The sequence below is a fragment of the Garra rufa genome, chromosome 12, assembly GCF_049309525.1.
Source record: "Garra rufa chromosome 12, GarRuf1.0, whole genome shotgun sequence".
Taxonomy (NCBI): domain Eukaryota; kingdom Metazoa; phylum Chordata; class Actinopteri; order Cypriniformes; family Cyprinidae; genus Garra; species Garra rufa.
In genome coordinates, this window is record NC_133372.1 from 47,480,632 (window position 1) to 47,501,307 (window position 20,676).

General features: G+C 43.4%; 1 protein-coding gene across 1 annotated transcript in view; it reads left to right on the top strand.

Annotated features, from left to right (window-relative positions):
• LOC141347646 (neural cell adhesion molecule L1-like protein) overlaps positions 1-20,676 on the top strand; it is a 44,275-nt gene that overhangs the window by 11,230 nt on the left and 12,369 nt on the right. The window contains exons 8-10 of the mRNA XM_073852629.1: positions 14,581-14,696; positions 14,880-15,084; positions 17,185-17,307. Of these exons, the coding sequence (XP_073708730.1) occupies positions 14,581-14,696; positions 14,880-15,084; positions 17,185-17,307 (444 nt within the window). The remainder of the gene's footprint in view (positions 1-14,580; positions 14,697-14,879; positions 15,085-17,184; positions 17,308-20,676) is intronic.

Consider the following 20,676-nt stretch of genomic DNA (forward strand, 5'->3'; position numbering starts at 1 on the left):
CTGAGAATGCACAGTCTCTTCTTCAGCAGCATTTTCAATTCTGGACTGAGCTCGGGTTCTTGGCCTACGATGTTCTTTCTGCTGGGCAGAATCTGAAAACTCAGTGTTGGGTAAAAACCCACAGGGCAACAGCAAATCACGATGCAAAGTACGCATCGGACCTTCCTTTCCTTCCGGGCAAACCGTGTAGACGGGGATACCACTGTTTTTCTTTAACACAACATAGACGTTAGGTTCCCATCTGTCCGCTATTTTGTGTTTTCCTCTTAGCCGGACATTCCTTACTAGGACTCGATCACCTACATCCAGAACAGAGGCAACTACATTCCTATCAAACCTCCTCTTATTTCTTCCAGCCACCTTCAAAGCGTTGCGACTGGCAAGGCGGTAGCTCTCCTCTAGCCGGTCCTTGAGAGATTTTACATACTGCGAGTGAGAATGAGAGGAGTCACTGACTGGAAGTCCAAACGCGAGATCCACGGGTAACCGAGGCTGTCGGCCAAACATCATTTCGTAAGGTGAGTACCCCGTCGCATCATTTTTTGTGCAATTGTAAGCATGCACAAGCGGTTTAACAAATTCCTTCCAGTGGGCTTTCTTGTCATTCTCCAGGGTTCCCAGCATTTGCAGCAAGGTCCTGTTAAACCTCTCTACTGGGTTCCCTCTCGGATGATAGGGCGTCGTTCTCACCTTACGGATACCCGCGACTTTGCACAGTTCTTGAATGGTCCGTGATTCGAAATCTGGGCCCTGATCACTATGCAATTTTTCTGGGAAGCCGTAGTGTAGTAAGAAATGGTCCCAGAGACATCTGGCCACTGTTCGAGCCTTCTGGTCCTTGGTAGGTACTGCAATAGCATATCTTGTAAAATGATCTGTAATGACCAATATATCCTTCGTATTGCTATTGTCTGGCTCTACTGTTAAGTAGTCCATACAGACCAGCTCCAGAGGTCTGCTGGTCTTTATGTTCACTAATGGAGCTGCTTTCTGTGGTGGAGATTTTCTCCGAATGCAACGTTCACAGGTTTTTACTTTTCTCTCCACAGCATCAGCCATTTTAGGCCAATAGAACCTGGAACGGAGGAGGTCAAGAGTTCGCTCCAGACCTAAATGACCCATGTCGTCATGTAAACTGGTAAGTACCATCTCTCGAAGATCCTCGGGTAACACAAGTTGGCTCAACTCTCTACCTTGATCAATTCTTTTCCGATATAACACTCCATTCTTCACTTCAAGTTTATTCCACTGTCTCATCCACATAGACATTGTAGGTGACAGGTTCTTCCTACCAAGAGGTTTTTCACCAGACTCTAGGTACTCCAGGACTTCCTTCAACTCGGGATCTGCTCGTTGCCGGTTTACTAAATCTTCCTCAGAGAGGTAAGGGACCACAGGTAGGCCATGTTCAAATTCTTCTCGGAATTCTTGAGGTAATGCATCCGCATTCATCGTCAAGGATTCTGCTAATGTCATCCAAACAGGACAATGTCCATCCTGTGACTGGCTAACCTGATGTTTCTCACACACAGCCTTTACTGCTTCTGGCAGGATCACAGGCGAATGTTTGTCAACTTCAGCTAGATGGTTCAGAGTGAATTGCTTTATTCTCTCCTGTTCTTTTTGGGACTCTAGATCATTCATCAGCTGACCGTTTGGGCGCCTGGACAACCCATCAGCATCCTGGTTTTGGGCTCCTGCTCTATATTGGATCTTGAAATTGTATGTTGATAACCCAGACAGCCATCTATAACTGGTCGAGTCCAATTTGGCAGAAGTTAGGATATAAGTTAAGGGATTACTGTCAGTTACAACAGTAAATTCAGTCCCGTACAAATAGTCGCTGAACTTCGTGGTAATAGCCCACTTGAGGGCCAAAAACTCAAGCTTATGAGCCGGGTATCGGGCTTCACTCTTATTTAATCCACGACTAGCATAAGCAAGAACCCTCAACTGCCCGTCCTGTTCCTGATACAATGCGGCGCCTAAGCCGACAGTGCTGGCGTCCGTATGTAATATATAGGGCAATCTAGAGTCAGCGTATCCCAAAACCGGAGCAGTTGTTAATTTCTCCACAATTGTTTCAAACGCCTCCTGACAAGAAACATCCCATCTGTCTCCCAGCTTCCCTTTTGGATCATAGTATTGTCGGTTTGTGTCCTTACTCTTTCTTCCCTTCCGAAGTGGGGGATATCCTGCCGTGAGGTTGTTGAGAGGCTTAACTATTTTCGAGAAGTCCTGAACAAACCTCCTGTAATATCCGGCAAATCCCAAGAATGATTTCAGCTCTTTAAGAGTCTGTGGCCTTGGCCAGGTTTTAATGGCCTCAATTTTGTCTGGGTCCGTTTCCACGCCATACTCAGAAACAATATGCCCCAAATATCGCACTGATGTCTGAAAAAATTTACATTTTTCAGGCGAAAGTTTCAAGCCATATTCTTTTAGACGTGTGAGGACCTGCACTAGTCGGTGTTCGTGCTCTTCAAGGGTTTCTGAAAAAACTATAAGGTCGTCTATGAAAACTAGCACCTTTTTTCGGTTCAGATCGCCCATACAGCGCTCCATGAGCCTTTGAAAGGAACTGGGAGCATTTGTAATCCCTTGTGGCATTCTATTAAACTCCCAGAATCCTTGGGGGCATACAAAAGCTGTCTTGTGTTTATCTGTTTCCTCCATCTCGATCTGGTAGTATCCCGACTTCAGATCTAAGACGGAGAACCATTTCGAACCAGTTAAAACAGAAAACACCTCCTCCAGATTGGGAAGCGCATAGGCGTCCTTTATAGTTTGTGAATTAAGTTTCCTGAAGTCGATGCACAGGCGCACTGAATTGTTCTTCTTCCTCACTACCACTATAGGGGACGCAAATGGGGACTCAGATTCACGAATAATTCCAGCAGCCAACAGATCTTGTAAGTGTTTGCGAACAGCATCGACGTCCTGTGGGTGAATAGGCCTTGGGCGATGTTTAAAGGGAGTTTCATCACTAAGTCTGATGCGATGCTTTACTTTATCCGTGTGCCCATAGTCCATGTCATGTAAAGCAAATACCTCAGGCATTGTGTTCAACACAGCTGATATTCGGCTCTTCCACTCTGCTGGTAATGGGGAATTTCCAAAATCAAACTTTATCTGCAAGCTGTCAGAGTTTGTTTGAGTCTGAGAAACATCATGTCCTGGCTTTGTCTCAATTGCACACTGAATAGCATGCATTTCAGCAATCACAGCTTTTGGTGGGACAGCTATGTCATGCTGCGTGTCATTCCTCACCAATACAGGTAAACTAAAGGAGCGCTTAGCAGGCAAAGTGTAAAGACCACTGGCTACCAATAATCCGCCTGGCATAGACGACATTACTGGCTGTTCTAAAGTTGTGAAGTTTTCTGTAGGACAACTACTTAAATGAACAACTCCATCAAGAACAGCTACACTTCCTGCTGAGACAACTTTAGAAGCAGTTCCTGCCAACATTACACATCCCAGGACTTCAGTGTTCATCTGTTTGTGTCTCACATCCAGAATTTTTAGGACCGCTCGATACCCATTAAAAGCTGGACTGAGGTTCTCTGGGTTTTCTTGAGCATGGTTAGCATAAAGAGCATCGAGGGAGTTGGTTCCCACAAGAACTTGGGGAACGTGTATCAAATCAGGGACCACTAGGGCTAAAGTGTGAACTTCCGCTTTTACTCCTAAGAATTCCTTGGGGAATGTCAGAGTGAGTTCTACATAGCCCAAGTAGGGAACTGACTGCCCATTTGCTCCTTCTACTTCCAGTAAAGACTCCAACGACTTCAGAGGGTGACTTGAGAGATGATCTTGATAAAAGGAAAGTGGAATGGTGGTTACCTGGGAACCTGTATCTAGCAAACAATTCACAGGAGTTCCTTCAACAAACAGCTGGGCAGTACATTTCAGGCCAACCAATCCTCTTGGTAATTTTTCCTGCTTCACTGTATCACAACATTTGTTAAACACTCTTTCAGGCTTGTTAGGGCATGTGGGTCTTGCTTCAGTTTCTGTAAGCCCTGCTACAGAGACTGTTTGTAGTTTAACCGTGGGGACGCACCTCGGTTTTTCAGGTCCCACTGAGCTTGTTTCTCTCTCAGCTGATATCGTTTGGTTTCTACTTTGGAAGGATTTGGTTCATTTTCACAATTCACAGAAATATGACCATCCTCTCCACATCGAAAGCAGTAGCCTGGACGAGGTCGAGCTAAAGTCAATCCACCACTTCCGACTGATTTACTTTCTTCATGTCTAGCTTGCTTGGGCTGTGACATTGCAGAAGGACTCCTGAACTCAGATGTTCTCCCTGACGGATGTTTCTGTGATTCTGAGACAGTTAATTGGGCTTTTAACTCTGCAACAAGTCTTGTAAGTTCAACAATTTCCTCAACCTCTGAGTTTCTGTTTGGAACCTGCTGAGAAACTGCAGCTTCCACAGCTTGAATCTGAGCTCGCAGTTCAGTCAGTTCTTTTTTTAGTGAAGTCACCTCCATAGCTTTGGAACAAGTGGGCTGGCACTTCTGGTGAGTCAGTGGTTGCATAGAGGCAAGTTGGGCATGAATTTCTGAGATTTGCTTTCTCATGGAATCTGTTTCAGTGACTGCTCCAACGATTGCATCAGGTGAGTGAGCGGACAACTGATGAGTGGCAGCTCGTGGCTTGGAAGAAGCTAGACCTTGTTTAGCCACCCCAAAATAACTTCTCATCCGATCCTCTTTTGAAGCTTGTCTGTCTTCTTCTGTTCTGACAGACACTACTAGTTCCGCAAATGATGGTGGGTTAATCTTTCTTCTTTCTAGCTGAAGGTTGGCAATTAAGCCATTATCCCAGCACCCACGGCAGAACTGCTTTAACAAACAGCGATCACGCTCACTCTCTGCAATACCACCCCTCCTTACTGCTGCACTCAACATCACTTGTAATCGATGCAGGTAGCTGGAAGGCTTTTCTCCCTGATTCTGCAGCATCGTCATGAACTTCGCCAGCAACTCTTCTCCATCCTCCACTGATCCATACACTGATTCTAGCAACTCTAAATACACAGAGGGTGATGACTGTGGGCTAACATGTTTGATTACGTCAGCAGCAGGTGGAAGTAAGCTGTCTAGGATTCTTCTTGTACGAGACAAGTCCGAAACAGATGGATCATCCAGAAGGAATCTCACATTTGCTCTCCATGTTTCAAAGTCTGGCTCATTTGGTGGACGTGGAATTTTCCCTGAGAAAGATCTTAGACGCAAAGTGGTATGCTGGGCTGTCACATCACTTGTTCTCACGACATGCTCAACCACAACTCTCTGCACACCTGGAGGATCTATCATATCCATGGTCAGAACTGGACGTGACACCCCCGTAGCTGTAGGATGGTTAATTCCACTACTATCAGATACAGAATTAATCTCATTCTCCTTGGACAGGTTTTGGGGTTTCTTCAGGTTATCACCCAGCGATGGAGAAACGTCAGGTGAAAGAACTGCATCTCTACTTTCTCCCATTCTATGTGACGTGGCAGGTGACCCACGGTCATGTACCGAACTGGCAGTGCTGAGTCCCCGAGTTTGGGAGTCTGCTGCAAGAAATCCTTGTCTCTCGCTCAAGCTAGGCAGCTGTTCAGTGGTAGGGCTAACTGACCTCATCTTTACTAACTCCTCTTGAAGCACTTCTTGAAAAGATTTGCCAGTAGCTTTAGCAATGGCTTCCAGCTCTGCCAAATAACTCTTAGTAGCATCATCTTTAGCTACAGGTGAGTATACACTACTCAGGGCACGCACAGTGAAAATGACATCAGCATCTGAAGTGCTAACAATACTTAAGGGCAACAGAGGCTTCAGATTTTCCATTGCAGAACTATGCGCAAACTCTATTATAGCCTGCCTATGAAATTCAGATGTTGGATCATCTATAAGTAGAGTACGACTAATACTGCCATACCGCACAAGCCATGCTTCTAGGTTTTGGTCAGATTCACTCAATGTTATGCCACCAACTATGACAGCATTGGAAACATTCACGTTTTCGTTTTTAACTATATCCATAATGTTAACACTTGGATAACTTGTTTCACAATAAGAGTTGTCTTTGATTTGTCGTATCAAGAAATCACTGTTGTTGTCAGGCAAACAATCTCCTGGACTGGCTCGCCAACTTTTTGTAGCGCTTACTCTATGAAATACCCGGACCAGCGTTTCAGAAGAAAATAGATTCGCTGCTGAGAAAGATGCCACAACAACAGTGATCAGATCTGACTCGGAAGATTTTGATTTAACAAGCGAATTGTATTTGCACAGACCACACTTGGTAAGTTGTTCAACATTTAGAACAGTGACAATGAAAAACAATATGTTTACAAATTTTCAGGCACTTAATTTTCTTTTTGTCTTTGTTTTAGGTTTTAAAAACCTATCTTTGGTTTCTTTTTCCCAGCAAGGTAAGTTATTAACTCACTATTTGTTCCTTTAAATGAACCAACAAAAAACAAACAGCATAAAATCAAAAAATAAATAAAATTACAATTTCAGTTGTAACTCAACAATTTGACAATTTGAATTTTCAATAAAACAAAGTTTCCCTATTTCAACCTTAAATTGTCCAGTCTCTCAGAAAACCAGATTTTGAATTGTCCATAGAGTTTATCCGTCACGAGGAAAGAATGTCTTCATCCAAGAAGAAAGAAAAAACAGAAGAAAAGTCATTCGATTTCCTACCCTTCGCAGAGTTCACTAAGTGGTCTTTTTTCACAGACTATCCAAGAACGGAATCCAGGGGGCTCGCCAGTCCAAACCCTCCTAAGCACCAACAGAAGGTCGGGACAGATCCAAGATACAGACTTCGACAGAGGATCGACTCATGGAAGAACAAAACCACATCAAAAAACCTGACCTTGAACAAACAAGGTCATAAAACAATAATGAATATCTTCATTGTAACAACAGTCAATAACATTGTATCAAAATAAACTCATGAAAATAAACTAATCGTTGTACATATACACATTTTAAACACAACTTGAATATATGTAAATGAATCCTTCAAATAAAGAATATTTTCTTTATATGTAACATGTCTGTGACTGTTTTTCTACTTTCCAAATACAGCTTTACACAGTTTCACATACATAAATCATACTCACAGATTTAATTCCTCCTATTTCCCTTCTTAAACAATAATAACAATTTGATTTGTAACTAGTAATAAGTCAGTTGACTTACCAAGGAGATCGTTAAATACAGAAATTTCCAGAAGGCACCTCGTCTCCTTTAAATCCGTTTCTTTCTCCTTTTTAATCAAAAATACATCCTGTAAACACTTAAGCATTTCTCTGATGCTTATAAAGTACATAAATATCAGCATATCTTTTGATATTCATGAAATAGAATGTGTTTCACTCGATTACATTACTAATTTGCTTTTATGAGTATTACAAAATAAAGTTTGTCACTTTACTTACAATATCCTTTATCAAAGTTCCTCTAGGAGATCGTTTCTCTTTCTCAATTTCTCATGAAGCAAAATGAAAATATTCTCTTCAGGAATCAAATGCAAAAATAAAGCAAAAACCGTTCTCCACATAAATCGATGCAATTGTTAAGCGAGCTGCTGCTAACTCTGCGTGCATTCCATGTGCGAAACCCGGATATCAATTTCTCTGCCGTGCCGCATTCAGCGCTCTCATTGGTCCTTCTTAAATCAAAGACGGCTGACTATTGGCCACATATACAACCAATTAATAGTATGTGTTTACATAAAATTAAGATTTTCTTTTAGAAATAAACTTATTTTAAATATGTTTTAATACTTTATGTATTATTAGATTTCCACTTAAAATTTATAAATTAGTTTTCTTCCTCTGTTACTCTCTGGTAACCTTGGTTACACCTGCGTACTGTGAAGAAGGGTTACTATATCTAAAGAACCCTCCTTCAACGCGGGGCTTCCACCGAGGTGGGCTCCGAGCAGGCTCTAGACAGGGACCATCGAGATGGTCCCTCTTCATGAAGGATGGGGGGCTACGGCCCTTCCTAGATCTCAGACAGTTGAATATTTCAGTCAGAGTAACTGAAGTTCAGACTGGCGGTTACGTCACAAATCAGGTCCGAGGACGAATTTGTCACGATAGATCTAAGAATGTCTCCATCCTTCCTTAACAACAGCAGGGAGCTCTTCTTTCAGCCTAGCACTCTCCCCCCCCCCCCCCCCGAACTTTCGCAGAGGGTGTGGATGCGGCTCTGGCTCCTCCATGATTCCAGAGCATCCATATACTCGACCACTGTAAGCCAGGCAGCATCGAGGTGCTGCTCTCGCTCACATGAAAGAATTGGGGTTGAGACTCAACGCCAAGAAAAGTGTGCTGTCTCCATTACAGAGAACCACTTATCTATGTGTCGTATGGGATTCGACCACGATGCAGGCACGGTTGTCTCCTGCTCGGATCGAGTCGATCCTTACTGCAGCAAATGCGGTCAAGCTAGGCCTGTCACTCACTGTCAAACAGTTTCAAGTACTGTTAGATCTTATGGCAGCAGCAGCCAACGTGATACCTTTTGGCCTGCTGCACATGAGGCCGCTACAGTGGTGGCTCAAGACCAAGGGATTTTCCCCGAGGGGGAAATTCATTCCGCAAGTTCAAGGTCACGCGGCAATGCCTACGTGCCCTGGACATGTGGAGGAAATCTTGGTGTTTTATGAGAGCAGACGTCCTGTCGAGGCAGGGGCCAAGGCCCGGGGATGTATGCTTCACCCATAATGAGTGAAGCAGAGTTAGAGAGTGTCTGGCCAGATTCAGGGGATTCATTTGCGACTCATGAGATATCGCAATGGCCCCTCTGGTGCTCTCTACTGCTTCCAGCTCCTACGGGACTGGATGCTATGGCACAGACATGGCCGAGGCCTCGTCTGTACGCCCTTCCCCCCGATCGTTCTACTCCCTGGAGTTTTTGAGGGTGACCCCTGAGGGGGCACATCTCATGGAGATCGGTCTCTCAACCGAGGTTGCTGAGACCATCCTTTTTACTCCAGAGCTCCCTCTATGAGGAAGTCCTATGGCCTTAAGGGAAAGTGGTTTACTGCGTGGTGTAACCAGCACCAAATATGACTCAGCTTACTGCCCAGTTGGTACAGTACTGAAGTCGCTGCAGTCTCGCTTCCCGCAGGGTTGACCCACTCCACCCAAAAGGTGTTCGTGGTGGAATTATTGGCCTTCCACGCCCCTTTTCGGTGCTTGTCAGTGGTTAGAGTCCCCTGGGTCATATGCTTTCCTTCAACAGTGCACCTGATCAAGAGCAGATGCCCGGCTGAGGCCCGGGGAATGGACTTCACCCCGTAGGGTGAGGCAGATTTAGAGAGTGTTCGACCAGGCTCAGGTGGACCTCTTTGCGACTCATCAGATATCGCAAGGTCCCCTCTGGTTCTCTCTAGTGCTTCCAGCTCCGCTGGGGCTGGACGCTATGGTACAGACCTGGCCGAGGCTTCGTCTGTACGCTCTCCCCCCGATTGCTCTGCTCCCAGGAGTTCTAGAAAGAGTGCGCCGGTACGGAGTCAGTCTACTACTAGTAGCCCCTTACTGGCCGGTCCGAGTATGGTTCTCGGACATTATTTCCCTCCTCGACGGCTCTCCGTGGGAGATTCCGGTCAGGAAGGACCTTCTTTCTCAGGCTGGGGGCGCAATCTGCCACCCCCACCCAGAGAGTTGAAACTGTGGGTGTGGCCTCTGAGGGGGCACACCTCATAGACAGTGGTCTCTCAGCTGAGGTTGTTGAGACCCTCCTTCACTCTAGAGCTCCCTCTACAAGGAAACTTTATGGCCTTAAGTGGAAGGTTTTCACTTCATGGTGTGAAGAGCAACACGCAGACCCAGTCCACTGCCCGGTTGGTACAGTGCTGGAGTTTTTGCAGTCTCGCCTCTCCATAGGGCTAGCCCACTCCACCCTGAAGGTTTACGTGGCGGCATTATCGGCCTTCCACACCCCTCTCGGTGGCATGTCAGTGGGCAAGAACCCCTTGGTCATACGTTTCCTTCGTGGTGCACTCAGGATAAGGCCTCGGGTGGTACCCAGAACTCCTTCTTGGGATCTCGCTGTGGTCCTTGAAGCCCTCTCTCGGCCTCCATTCGAGCCCATTGAGGAGATTTCAGATCGCTTCCTTACAATTAAGACGGCGCTGCTGTTGGCTCTTACTTCTCTGAGGAGAGTAGGAGACCTTCAGGCCCTCTCAGTGGCCCCTTCATATATCGACTTTGCGCCCGGTTTGGCCAAAGCGTTCCTCTACCCTAGACCAGGGTACGTACCGAAGGTTCCAACAGCAGTACCACAGCCAGTCACCCTACAGGCCTTTTATCCTCCTCCATTCGTGGAGAACGACCATCGGAAGTATAACTGCATGTGTCCAGTGCGAGCACTGGACACATACGTCCACAGCCCTGTGGCGAAAGTCAGAGCAATTGCTAGTTTGTTACGGTCCCCCTAAAGAGGGGGCTCCCGGCAACTAAGCATACTATCAGTAGATGGATTGTAGATGCAATAACTACTGCTTATGAGTCCTCTGGCCTCCCATCACCGATGGGCGTCAAGGCTCACTTTACTCGAGGCATGGCTGCCTCCAAAGCTCTGCTAGCAGGTGTCCCCATTCAGGACATCTGCAGTGCGGCGGGTTGGTCCACCCCTTTGACCTTTGTAAAGTTCTATGAACTAGACCTAAGAGCTACGAGCTCGGCTGTCCTGAGCTGACAGCGAAGGCGTTATCCCTCGTGAGCCCGAGGGCCGAGGTAGATGTTCCCTCTTGCGCTGGGTGCTCCCCAGGCAGAGATGTAATCCCACTCGCGTCCTGGCAGTTTTCCAGGCGGAGTCAATTTAGTGTTCTGGCCAGAGTTTCCAGACACTTCTCGGGTCCCTGTTGTCCGGGTGCGCCCCGACAAAGGGATTACCCTTCCTCGTGTGCCTGAGGGCCGAGGATGCTTCTTAGTCTGGCTGGTCACCAGACGGAGGCCTATCACCTCGGGGCCTGAGGGCCGAGGTGGATAACTCTCCCTCTTCGCTGGGTGCTCCCCAGGCAGAGATGTTATTCCGCTTGCGTCCTGGCAAATTTCCCAGGCGAAGCAACCAAGCGTCCTGGCATACTCCCCAGGCGCTACCTGTCCCTCTACGTCTGGCTGGTCCCCAGACTGAGGTAGACACTCTCCTCGTGAGCCCGAGGGCCGAGGCAGATCATATCCCTCTTCGCTGGGTACTCCCAGGCAGAGATGTAATCCCACTCGCGTCCTGGCAGTTTTCCAGGCGGAGCTAATTCAGTCCCTCTCGTGCTGGCTGTTCCCCAGACAGAGTTTGGACTACTTTCCTCGAGCGCCTGAGGGCAGAGGTTCTTGCTATGATTCCTCTTGCGCTGGGCACTCCCCAGGCAGAGATGTAATTCTACTCGCGTCCTGGCTGTTTCCAGGCGGAGCTATTTCCCGTGCTCTGGCCAGAGTTTCCAGGCACTAATTGCATCCCTCTTGATCCGGGTGCGCCCCGACAAAGGATTGCCCTCTCCTTGTGTGCCCGAGGGCCAAGGAGGACCCCTCTCTGGCTGGTGACCAGACTAGGGTGTATGACCTAACCTCGTGGGCTCAAGAGCCGAGGTTTACTCAATCCCTCTTCGCTGGGTACGTCCCAGGCAGAGATGTAATCCCGCTTGCGTCCTGGCACTCTTCCCAGGCGAAGCAACCTAGCGTTCTGGCATACTCCCCAGACGCTACCTGTCCCTCTACGTCTGGCTGGTCCCCAGACGGAGGTAGACACTTTCCTCGTGAGCCCGAGGGCCGAGGCGGATCATATCCCTCTTCGCTGGGTACTCCCAGGCAGAGATGTAATCCCGCTCGCGTCCTGGCAGTTTTCCAGGCGGAGCTAATTTAGTCCCTCTCGTGCTGGCTGTTCCCCAGACAGAGTTTGGACTACTTTCCTCGAGTGCCTGAGGGCCGAGGTACTTGTTATGTTCCCTCTTGCGCTGGGTGCTCCCCAGGCAGAGATGTCATCCCACTCACGTCCTGGCAGTTTTCCAGGCGGAGTTCTTCTGGTCCCTCTTTTGCTGGTGTCCCCAGACAGAGCGACCACTTTCCTCGTGAGCCCGAGGGCCGAGGTATATGCCACTTCCCTCTCGCTCCGGCACTATTCCCGGACGGAGGTGTAATACTTCTCCTGTCCTGGCAGTTTCCCAGGCGGAGAACCGTCAGTGCTCCTGCAGGTAAGTATCAACGAGCACTGCCCTCTGATTCCGGGCTGGTCCCCCGGACAGAGGTGTACTGCCTCTCTTGCCCTGGTAACCCCAGGCAGAGAGCTTTTCCTGGCTTGATCCACCAGAAGCAGCGCTTCCCCTTTTTTCTTCCCAGACAAACACCACTGGGTAGGAATTTGGAATTCTGGAGACGTGGGCATATCGTTCCCCAGAGCGTTGATGACGCAGTGTAGAGTTCCCGAAAGGGAACGTCTCAGGTTACGTATGTAACCCTGGTTCCCTGAGGGAACGAGACACTGCGTCATGGGCCATAATTCCCGCATTCCTACCGCGCATCGCTTCATTCCTGGAAGCTGAAGCCGGTTTGAAAAGCACATGCTTATATACTTCCTGGTCGCCTACGTCACCGCCCCCGGTGACGTCACTCCCGTCATCCTATTGGTTGAAGACTGATTCAGAGCCGGGTTCGCCAATGGCATTCCCCAGAGCGTTGATGACGCAGTGTCTCGTTCCCTCAGGGAACCAGGGTTACATACGTAACCTGAGACGATATTTCATTAAATAATGCCTAATTTGCATATTTAAACCTAACATTTTAGAAAACTTGTAATACAAAAAATGTTTTCAATTTATCAATGTAATCAATCATCTGGGTAAGTGAGGTGATAACTATTAGTTATTTTCTTTACCCTATTCACCTGCAGTGTCTCGCCTAAGCAGAGTATTTAAATCGCTTTGGATGCAACTCGAGTTGGATTTTGGGTTGCCAAATCCATATTTTTTCAACCGAAATTAGCTGATTTTAAACTGTTGAGGTGGATTGATTAATAAATATTTGAAATATTGTATAAATCACAATAGACTGAAATGTTTGTATTAAAACATTTTGCATTCTACCTACTGTATGATAAAACCTTGGTAGACAATCAGTTTTGTGAAGGATGGCCACTGTGGTAGAAAGCTTTTTAGCTGTGTTTAGGCATGAAAATGACATATTTTGAGTTTTGATATGGGATGTGGTCACGCCCTGTCCTCTTTTTTGAAAACTAAAATATGGTCACCCTAATTTAGTCATGACTGCTCCAAAAAAGATACAATTTATGAAACCTAACATAGAATTTTCTTAACAAAACAAATATTATTAAACAATTGTAATTTTAAAATGTAGCTAAGCTAGCTAGTATAGCTTTTTCAAAAGAACAGCTTAATTATAGTGTACCTATAATTATGTTTTCATTTAAAAGTAGCTTAGCTAGGCAAGATAGAGTTTCAATTTGGGCTGGACCAGAATATTTGATTATTCGAATATTCGTTCGGTGGGTTGGCATTCGATTTTAAATATTGAGGTTCGAATATTCTTTTTTTTTCCATACACCTTGCATCTCCCGCGAAACGGTTCTCATTTGGGCTTAAATATGAATGAAGAAAATCAGACTGCTGCGCCACTAACACAGAGACAGCAAAAAAAAATAAAAAAATAGATTGAGCAATATTTGAGAGACACTACTAAAGTACAGTCGGGCTCACTTGAATGGTGGAAACAAAACTAGGGCTGTGACTGTTGCAATGACAACCGCGTCACCGCAAGTGCCTTTAAAGCAGCTGGAAGTTCCGCGTTCAAATGCACGCAATATAGGCTAAAGCTGACCGCAAAGCCCCAGCAAAAATAATTACCATGAATGTGTCGGGGAAAAAGTAAGGAGATATTCGAATTATATATTAATAAACTAGTATTTGTCGCAAATATGAAGTTGACGATCCTGACTCGCCGTCTGCTCATTGGACGCGCCTTTAATGCCTCAATGCATCTTTATGGATTAGGCCTAGGGAAGGGAAATAGAAAAAAGTTCCAGTCGGACTCGGGCCAGTAATTCTGATGAGCTGTCGGAAAAGGTCCGGGCGAGGTTTTCGAAGCTCAAAAAATAGTATTTGGTCCAGCCCTAGTTTCATTGTTGATTCCCCAAAACTGGTGTTTCCTAGGTTTTATTCCATTATAATCAAGTCTCTTTCCATTAGCAGTTGTCATATATGGTGTCTGTGAGATTGTGAATGCACTATGGTGTTTATATAGACTACTTAGAATGTATTTGGTAAATAACAGTTGTATAGGCTATTTGCCAAGTTTTTGATAACGAAATGTAGTTACAAAGCATAAAACAATATTATAGTCTAGAACTCCACATAAACAACTATTACCCCGCCACTGTTTTTCCCGTGATTGCCCACAAAATTACAGCACATTTCTTGGTCCTTATTTCATGGATATAGCTAAATCTAATTCACTGGCATTATCTTGATGTAGGAACAGTGTAATTTGAAAGCAGCTATATAGAGCTATTTGTAAAATTTAATTTACATGTTATTCGTCCATAGTTCCATCAGCAGCTCCAGAGGCTGTAAGCGTAGAAGTGATGAACAACACCATGGTGAAGGTCAGATGGGACCATGTTCACAAGGACAAACTCAACGGACATCTGGGGGGCTACAGGGTAATTCCGCACCAACATGTGTTTCGCTTTTTAGCCGTGGTTTAAAGGCCAGTGACCCCCTGAAGCACCTCTTGTTTCCTAGCAAGTTTTCAGAGCTATCCACATGGATCAATCAGAGGTGTTGTTTTACTCATCAGATTTATTTCACTACCTATGGACTAATCTAACCTTATGTACTTGCAGATAAGCTTTTGGAGGCTTCGTAGTCTGCTGGACTCAAAGAAAACACATGGTGACAAACACACATTGACTTTCTCAAGCGAGAGGAATCATGCAGTGGTCACCGGGCTTGGGCCGTTCTCTGAATACAGCCTCATTGTCATGGCCTTTAACAGCAGAGGAAACGGGCCCGGCAGTCATCCGGTCAGCTTCAAAACACCTGAGGGAGGTAAGTGAGAAGTTATAGCTACACATAAATTTGGTTCTGTGAGTTAAAGAGATACTTCACCCAAAAATGAAAATTCTGTCATTAATTACTCACCCTCATGTCGTTCCAAAGCCATAAGACCTTTGTTCATCTTCAGAACACAAATTAAGATTTCTGATCCTGAAACGTTCAATGCCCAAAAAGGTACTAACAACAGTTGTTCAACCAAAGCTACGAGAATAATTTTTGTGCACAAAGAAAACTAAAATAATGACTTTTTCAACAATTTCTTTTCTTCCGTGTTAGTCTTCGACGCATGTTCTTGAGAGTACCAATATTTTTGCTTTATTTGCGCACAAAAAGTATTCTCATAGCTTTATTAAATCAAGGTTGAACTACTGATGTCACACAGACTATTTAATATTGTCCTTACTACCTTTCTGGGTTTTCTGGAACGTATCAGTTGCGTTGCTGTCTGTGCAGGGTTAGAAAGCTCTTGGATTTCATTAAAAATATCTTAATTTGTGTTCCAAAGATGAACAAAGGTCTTACAGGTTTTGAAACGACATGAGGGTGAGTAATTAATGACAGAATTTTATTTTTTGGGTGAACTATCCCTTTAAGGCTTTTGCACAGATTTTTTGTCCCAATTTGCAGTCAGGATGAGTAGACATTAGTTGATGAAAGTCAGAGCCACTGTGCAGGTTTTGGCCAGTTGGATTTGACAGATTTCACAAAAAATCGCATCATGTACTTCAGGCACAGATTTTTATTTTTTTTTTAGCTTCAGACTTTCTGTCCAAATGAAGCATTTGGGACACATTTGATATTTTTAGCTGATTTCAGAACACATTGTTTTCGTTTTCCATGTTTCTGTGTGAGTTTATTGGTTTTGAAAAGACTTTAAAATTCTGGTAGCGTTTAATCCTCAGTCATTTAGGTTACAATATAATGCCCACTTGTTCTCTGTAACCATTTCCAAAGTCATAAAGTGTGTGATCCCTAATGTTATGTTAAAATATGTTCCAATTTTAGTTGTGCAGTGTGTTCCAGCCTTTAGTTTACATAAAAAGACATAATTTACATCCTAAATAGAATTCGAAATTAGAATGAGTGTGTCCTAAATCATATTATGTTGCAAATCCATGCACACTCTAATGGATAGTGGATAAGGATTTGAATAGAACTACAAATACGAATAAAAAGTGTTTAAACACTACAAACATGGCACATTTGTGAGAAATACAGCTAAGTATAGGGGGTTAAGTGATTAATACTCAGTTACATGAAGAAATATTAATTTAGTTTATCTGCAACAACACAATGAATGTTTATAAAGTTAAGTTTGGTCATTAACTTGCGTCATGCACAAGATACTGACTGGCAGATCGACATGCTGCTTAATTTTTCTCCAATATGATAGGAAATTAAATATAGAAGATGTTGGCTGTGACAAGATGATTGATAGGACAGTTTAAATGGTGACAGGTTGCACATAACATATCATGCTGTCGCTTAGTTTTTCATGCAATTATGACATAGTATGTCTCAAATGTTGCCTGCTGTTCTGCTACAAATAGAGTAGGGTGATTATTAGGTAAATTGGGACGCTTTTTGGTTAATCACTTAGGACACTAACAAAAAACCCATGTATGACATTTAACTGTGTTCCTATGATTAATAAGGAGTGTTTTTAATATTTTTGTGTTGAATTGATGCAATAAAATAAAATTATTCAGGCCCTACAGGTTTTGAAACATTAGCTGCCCCACATTTTTTGAGATAGCAGTGTTCAGGTAAACTGGGCCGGCTGATCAGCAAAAATGGGCCAGTCAAACTGCAAAGTAAAATAGAGCCATTTCTGATTAAACACATTTAATTCAATTTAATGTTATAATGTAACAGTGTAGCTTACATTCAAACATAAATTTAAATGACATTAAAACATCAATTTTATCAATAAAACATAAATTTAAAGAAAGGGAAAATGTCTTTGAAAGAAGAAAGAAAGTCACAAAGTTTCTAAATGAACAAATGAATAATAATGGCCATTTTTGTGTGAAATGTTCCTTTAAATTATTAATATATCTGTCAACTCTTTCTTTCTTTCCCTACCTTCAGCTCCTGGTCAACCAGCTGCTTTCAGTGTTACAAACATCCAGAAACACAAGGTCACCTTGACCTGGTCTCCTCCGGTTGACGCAAATGGTGTCATAATTGGCTACATCCTCCAATATCAGCTAAGTATGTGAACATTGCATTTCCAATTTGTTCATAACCCTAGCTATAAACGTCTGCATCTTGCTGTGAGGGTTATGCGCTGGGGTTTGAGTAAACAGCTTTTATTACTGATATTCATTTCTGACATGGCCCATGACACAGCGGCATTACTGGTCATTACAGTGATTCGACAGCGAAACCACAAACCACTGGATTTGCATTGAATATTTTTAGAATTTTAGGACTCTGTTCATGTCACTTAGGGTCAGACTACAAAACATAAAAAAGCTATTGCCCTGTGTCAATATGTTCCCCGTGATGCAGATTCAGATTTGGGCATACAAAAAGAGCAAAGTGCTCTTTAATGGTTCTTGTATCATTACATCGGGTGATGCCTACGTCTCACCACTAGGAGATATTGTTGTGCCACCTACCTTAGGGTTGGCGGCTGCATCTTATATTCAACAGGGACTACAGTATTATGAAAATAACTGCACAGGACCTCAATAAGACACAGTTGTATATTTGCTAAATGATTTATGGAAAACAATTACTTTGACTTGTTAAAGTTGCCTCACTCAATTTGCTTATTTTTATTATACAGGTCCTGTTATATCGAATTGAAGGCACACTAGTGAATTAAACAGCTATTTACTGCATGCCATTAGAGTATGCTTTGGTTTTAATTAGGATTTACAGTGAGAAACACTGCTGATTACATAAACGTAGCGGGTTAACAATGCACATCCTACTAGTGGTTAAGTGATGCCCTGTAGGGAAAAGCAAAACATTGTAAAGCAAATCTGTAAATACCTGTTTTTTTGATATTTAAAATTTAGTGATAAGATTAAGAATAATTGTAGCCAACCACATAAAAAACAACTTTTGTACCATTCAGAAACCCCTGTAACCTCGTTAACACTATGGTTACTGCACTGCAGTCAGTTTTAAAGATTTTTACATTTTTTAATTCTTTTCTAGTTAAAAATCAACTTCATGTAATATATTAAACATTATGGTAGCCCGTTCCTGCCATTGAATAAAAATAAAAAAGGTAATAATCTCAGAACTGAGATATAAACTCACAATTGCAAGTTATAAAGTCAGAATTACTAGATACAAAGTCAGAATTGCAGGATATAAACTCACAATTGCAACAAAGTCAGAATAGTTTTTTTTCTCTCACAATTGCAAGTTTGTATCTTGCAGTTCTAAATTTATAATTTGCAATTGCAAGTTTATATCTCACAATTCTGACGTTATAACTCGCAATTGCGAGTTTATATCTCACATTTCTGGGAAAAAAAGTCAGAATTGTGAGTTTGTATCATGCTTTTCTGAGAAAAAAGTGATGGTGGTATTTTTTTAAATAAAAAAAAAGAAATCTTATTTTAAAATCTTGTTTTGAAAGATAATTTAATAGCAAAATTTGCAAATAAATAAAAATAAATAAATATTATTGCAAAGCTATTAAGTTTTACATTGTGCTATCCCCTGGGGAAAATTGGCTCCCCTTTATTTTTTCAAGAAATACAAGGTCTGCTTGTAGTCTGATCACCAAACTGTTTTGTTAGCCGAACCCCTTTGACCTAAAAGTTTTTAAGATTAAATTTTAAATAATTTTAAATAATTTAAATAAATAAGTTATCTTATGTTGCTTCGTGGTCACATGACCACTAAATAAAATATTTAACAATTTTTTAGTGTTAGTTTTAATTTTTAATTTATTTGTTTTATTTTGACCTTTTTATGGTTTAATGAATTATTAGCTTTTTGAAGTCCCTGCATTTCCCTCACAAACCCCAGGGAAACCCTGGTTTACACAATCATGGCACGTAGGTAGTGCAAAGCGCTCATGGGAAAGACATTTGTGACCCGGTATACCATTGTGATCAAGCCGACCCCCTTTCTCGCTCTGACCCTAAGCTGTTCTACATGCATCGTATCACAACACCAGGCTGGGCACGTGCGCCGCTCAACACGCAACCAGATCCCAGCAGGAATGATGACGGCGCTGATTATGATGCATACAGTCTGGGAGGCCTCGTCAGCTAATTGTGTTTGATGCTGCGGCTGATCATTGAGGCCAAGTGTCAGGTTGCGTATTAAAAGAAGCGACATTTTCATCAGGAGAGCTTGCTACAACCATTGTGCTCCCTTTGAAGTGGGCTCATTGAAGTCCCCTTGAAGAAAGTGGTGTGTAAAATGCTGGCGAGAGAGCACACAGCTGTACCCGTCGAATGGAAAATAGCAACTGGGATTAAAGAGCCACTGCACAGATGGCCCGCAGCCAGATCCAACTACGCTGAAATCGGATAGAGTTAACAATTCACACTTTGTGAATTACTTATGGAGGATTCAGAAATAGTGTTTTTTTTATTTATTTATTTTTCTTTGACAGACTTATTGGGAATTATTGGGAGGAAAGAGGGAATCCAGAACATGTTGCAGTGCAGACCCAAACGTGTTTACACAACATAAGCGTAATAGCTTAATAACACATCAATGCCATCCCCCCAGAGGACCGCCGATGATGCCAGCCTTGAAACAACATACAGCACTACACCATTTTTCTACAAGTTTGATTGCTACACATAATCATTACTATTAAGCCCCATTCACACTACACGCGACATGCAGCGACTAAGCGACGCGATCCCATTCATTTCAATGGAGAGCTGGCGATTTCCGGCGACGAGAGCGACAGCGGCCGTCAGCGACCGTTGGCGACCGGATGTGGGCGTGTCCAGCGACGCGACAAAGTTCAGAATCTCTAAACTTTATGCAAATGAAGAGCGACTTTCGGGAGCGACAGCCAATAGGAAAGAAGACGATAGTGCCTGTGATCATTCTCCTTTTAGCTCCAGCAGTGATTGTCCTGTTTTATATGACATGTCCATGCCCACATACAAAAATAATGTTAACTGCATTAAAATGAATTGTAACCTGCTTGTCTTTGTTTCCAAAGTTGCTTTGGATAAAAACGTCTGTTAAATGACGTTACTAAGCAACCAGTAATTAGAACGCCCACTCGCGACCTCATCGCCAGCCTCTGGCGACATGCAGCGACAGAAGTCGCGTCTAGTGTGAACGGGGCTTTAGTGTTCATCATCTGTTTTTGATTACACCATTACTGTTTTTAATATTTATACCATATGTACATCGACTTAACATACAGTAGTCACCACTAATAAGCTACTAAATATATTGTAGTAGCCTACATTTTTTTTTTTTTTGTACAGCTGCTTTGAAACGATTTGTATTGTGAAAAGCGCTATACAAGTAAACTTGAATTGAATTGAATTGAAATTAGCACATGGACAGGAAATGCTGTTATAATTGGTAGTACCCAATGCGGTGCACAAGTGCTGCCTGACGGCCACTTTCAAACGC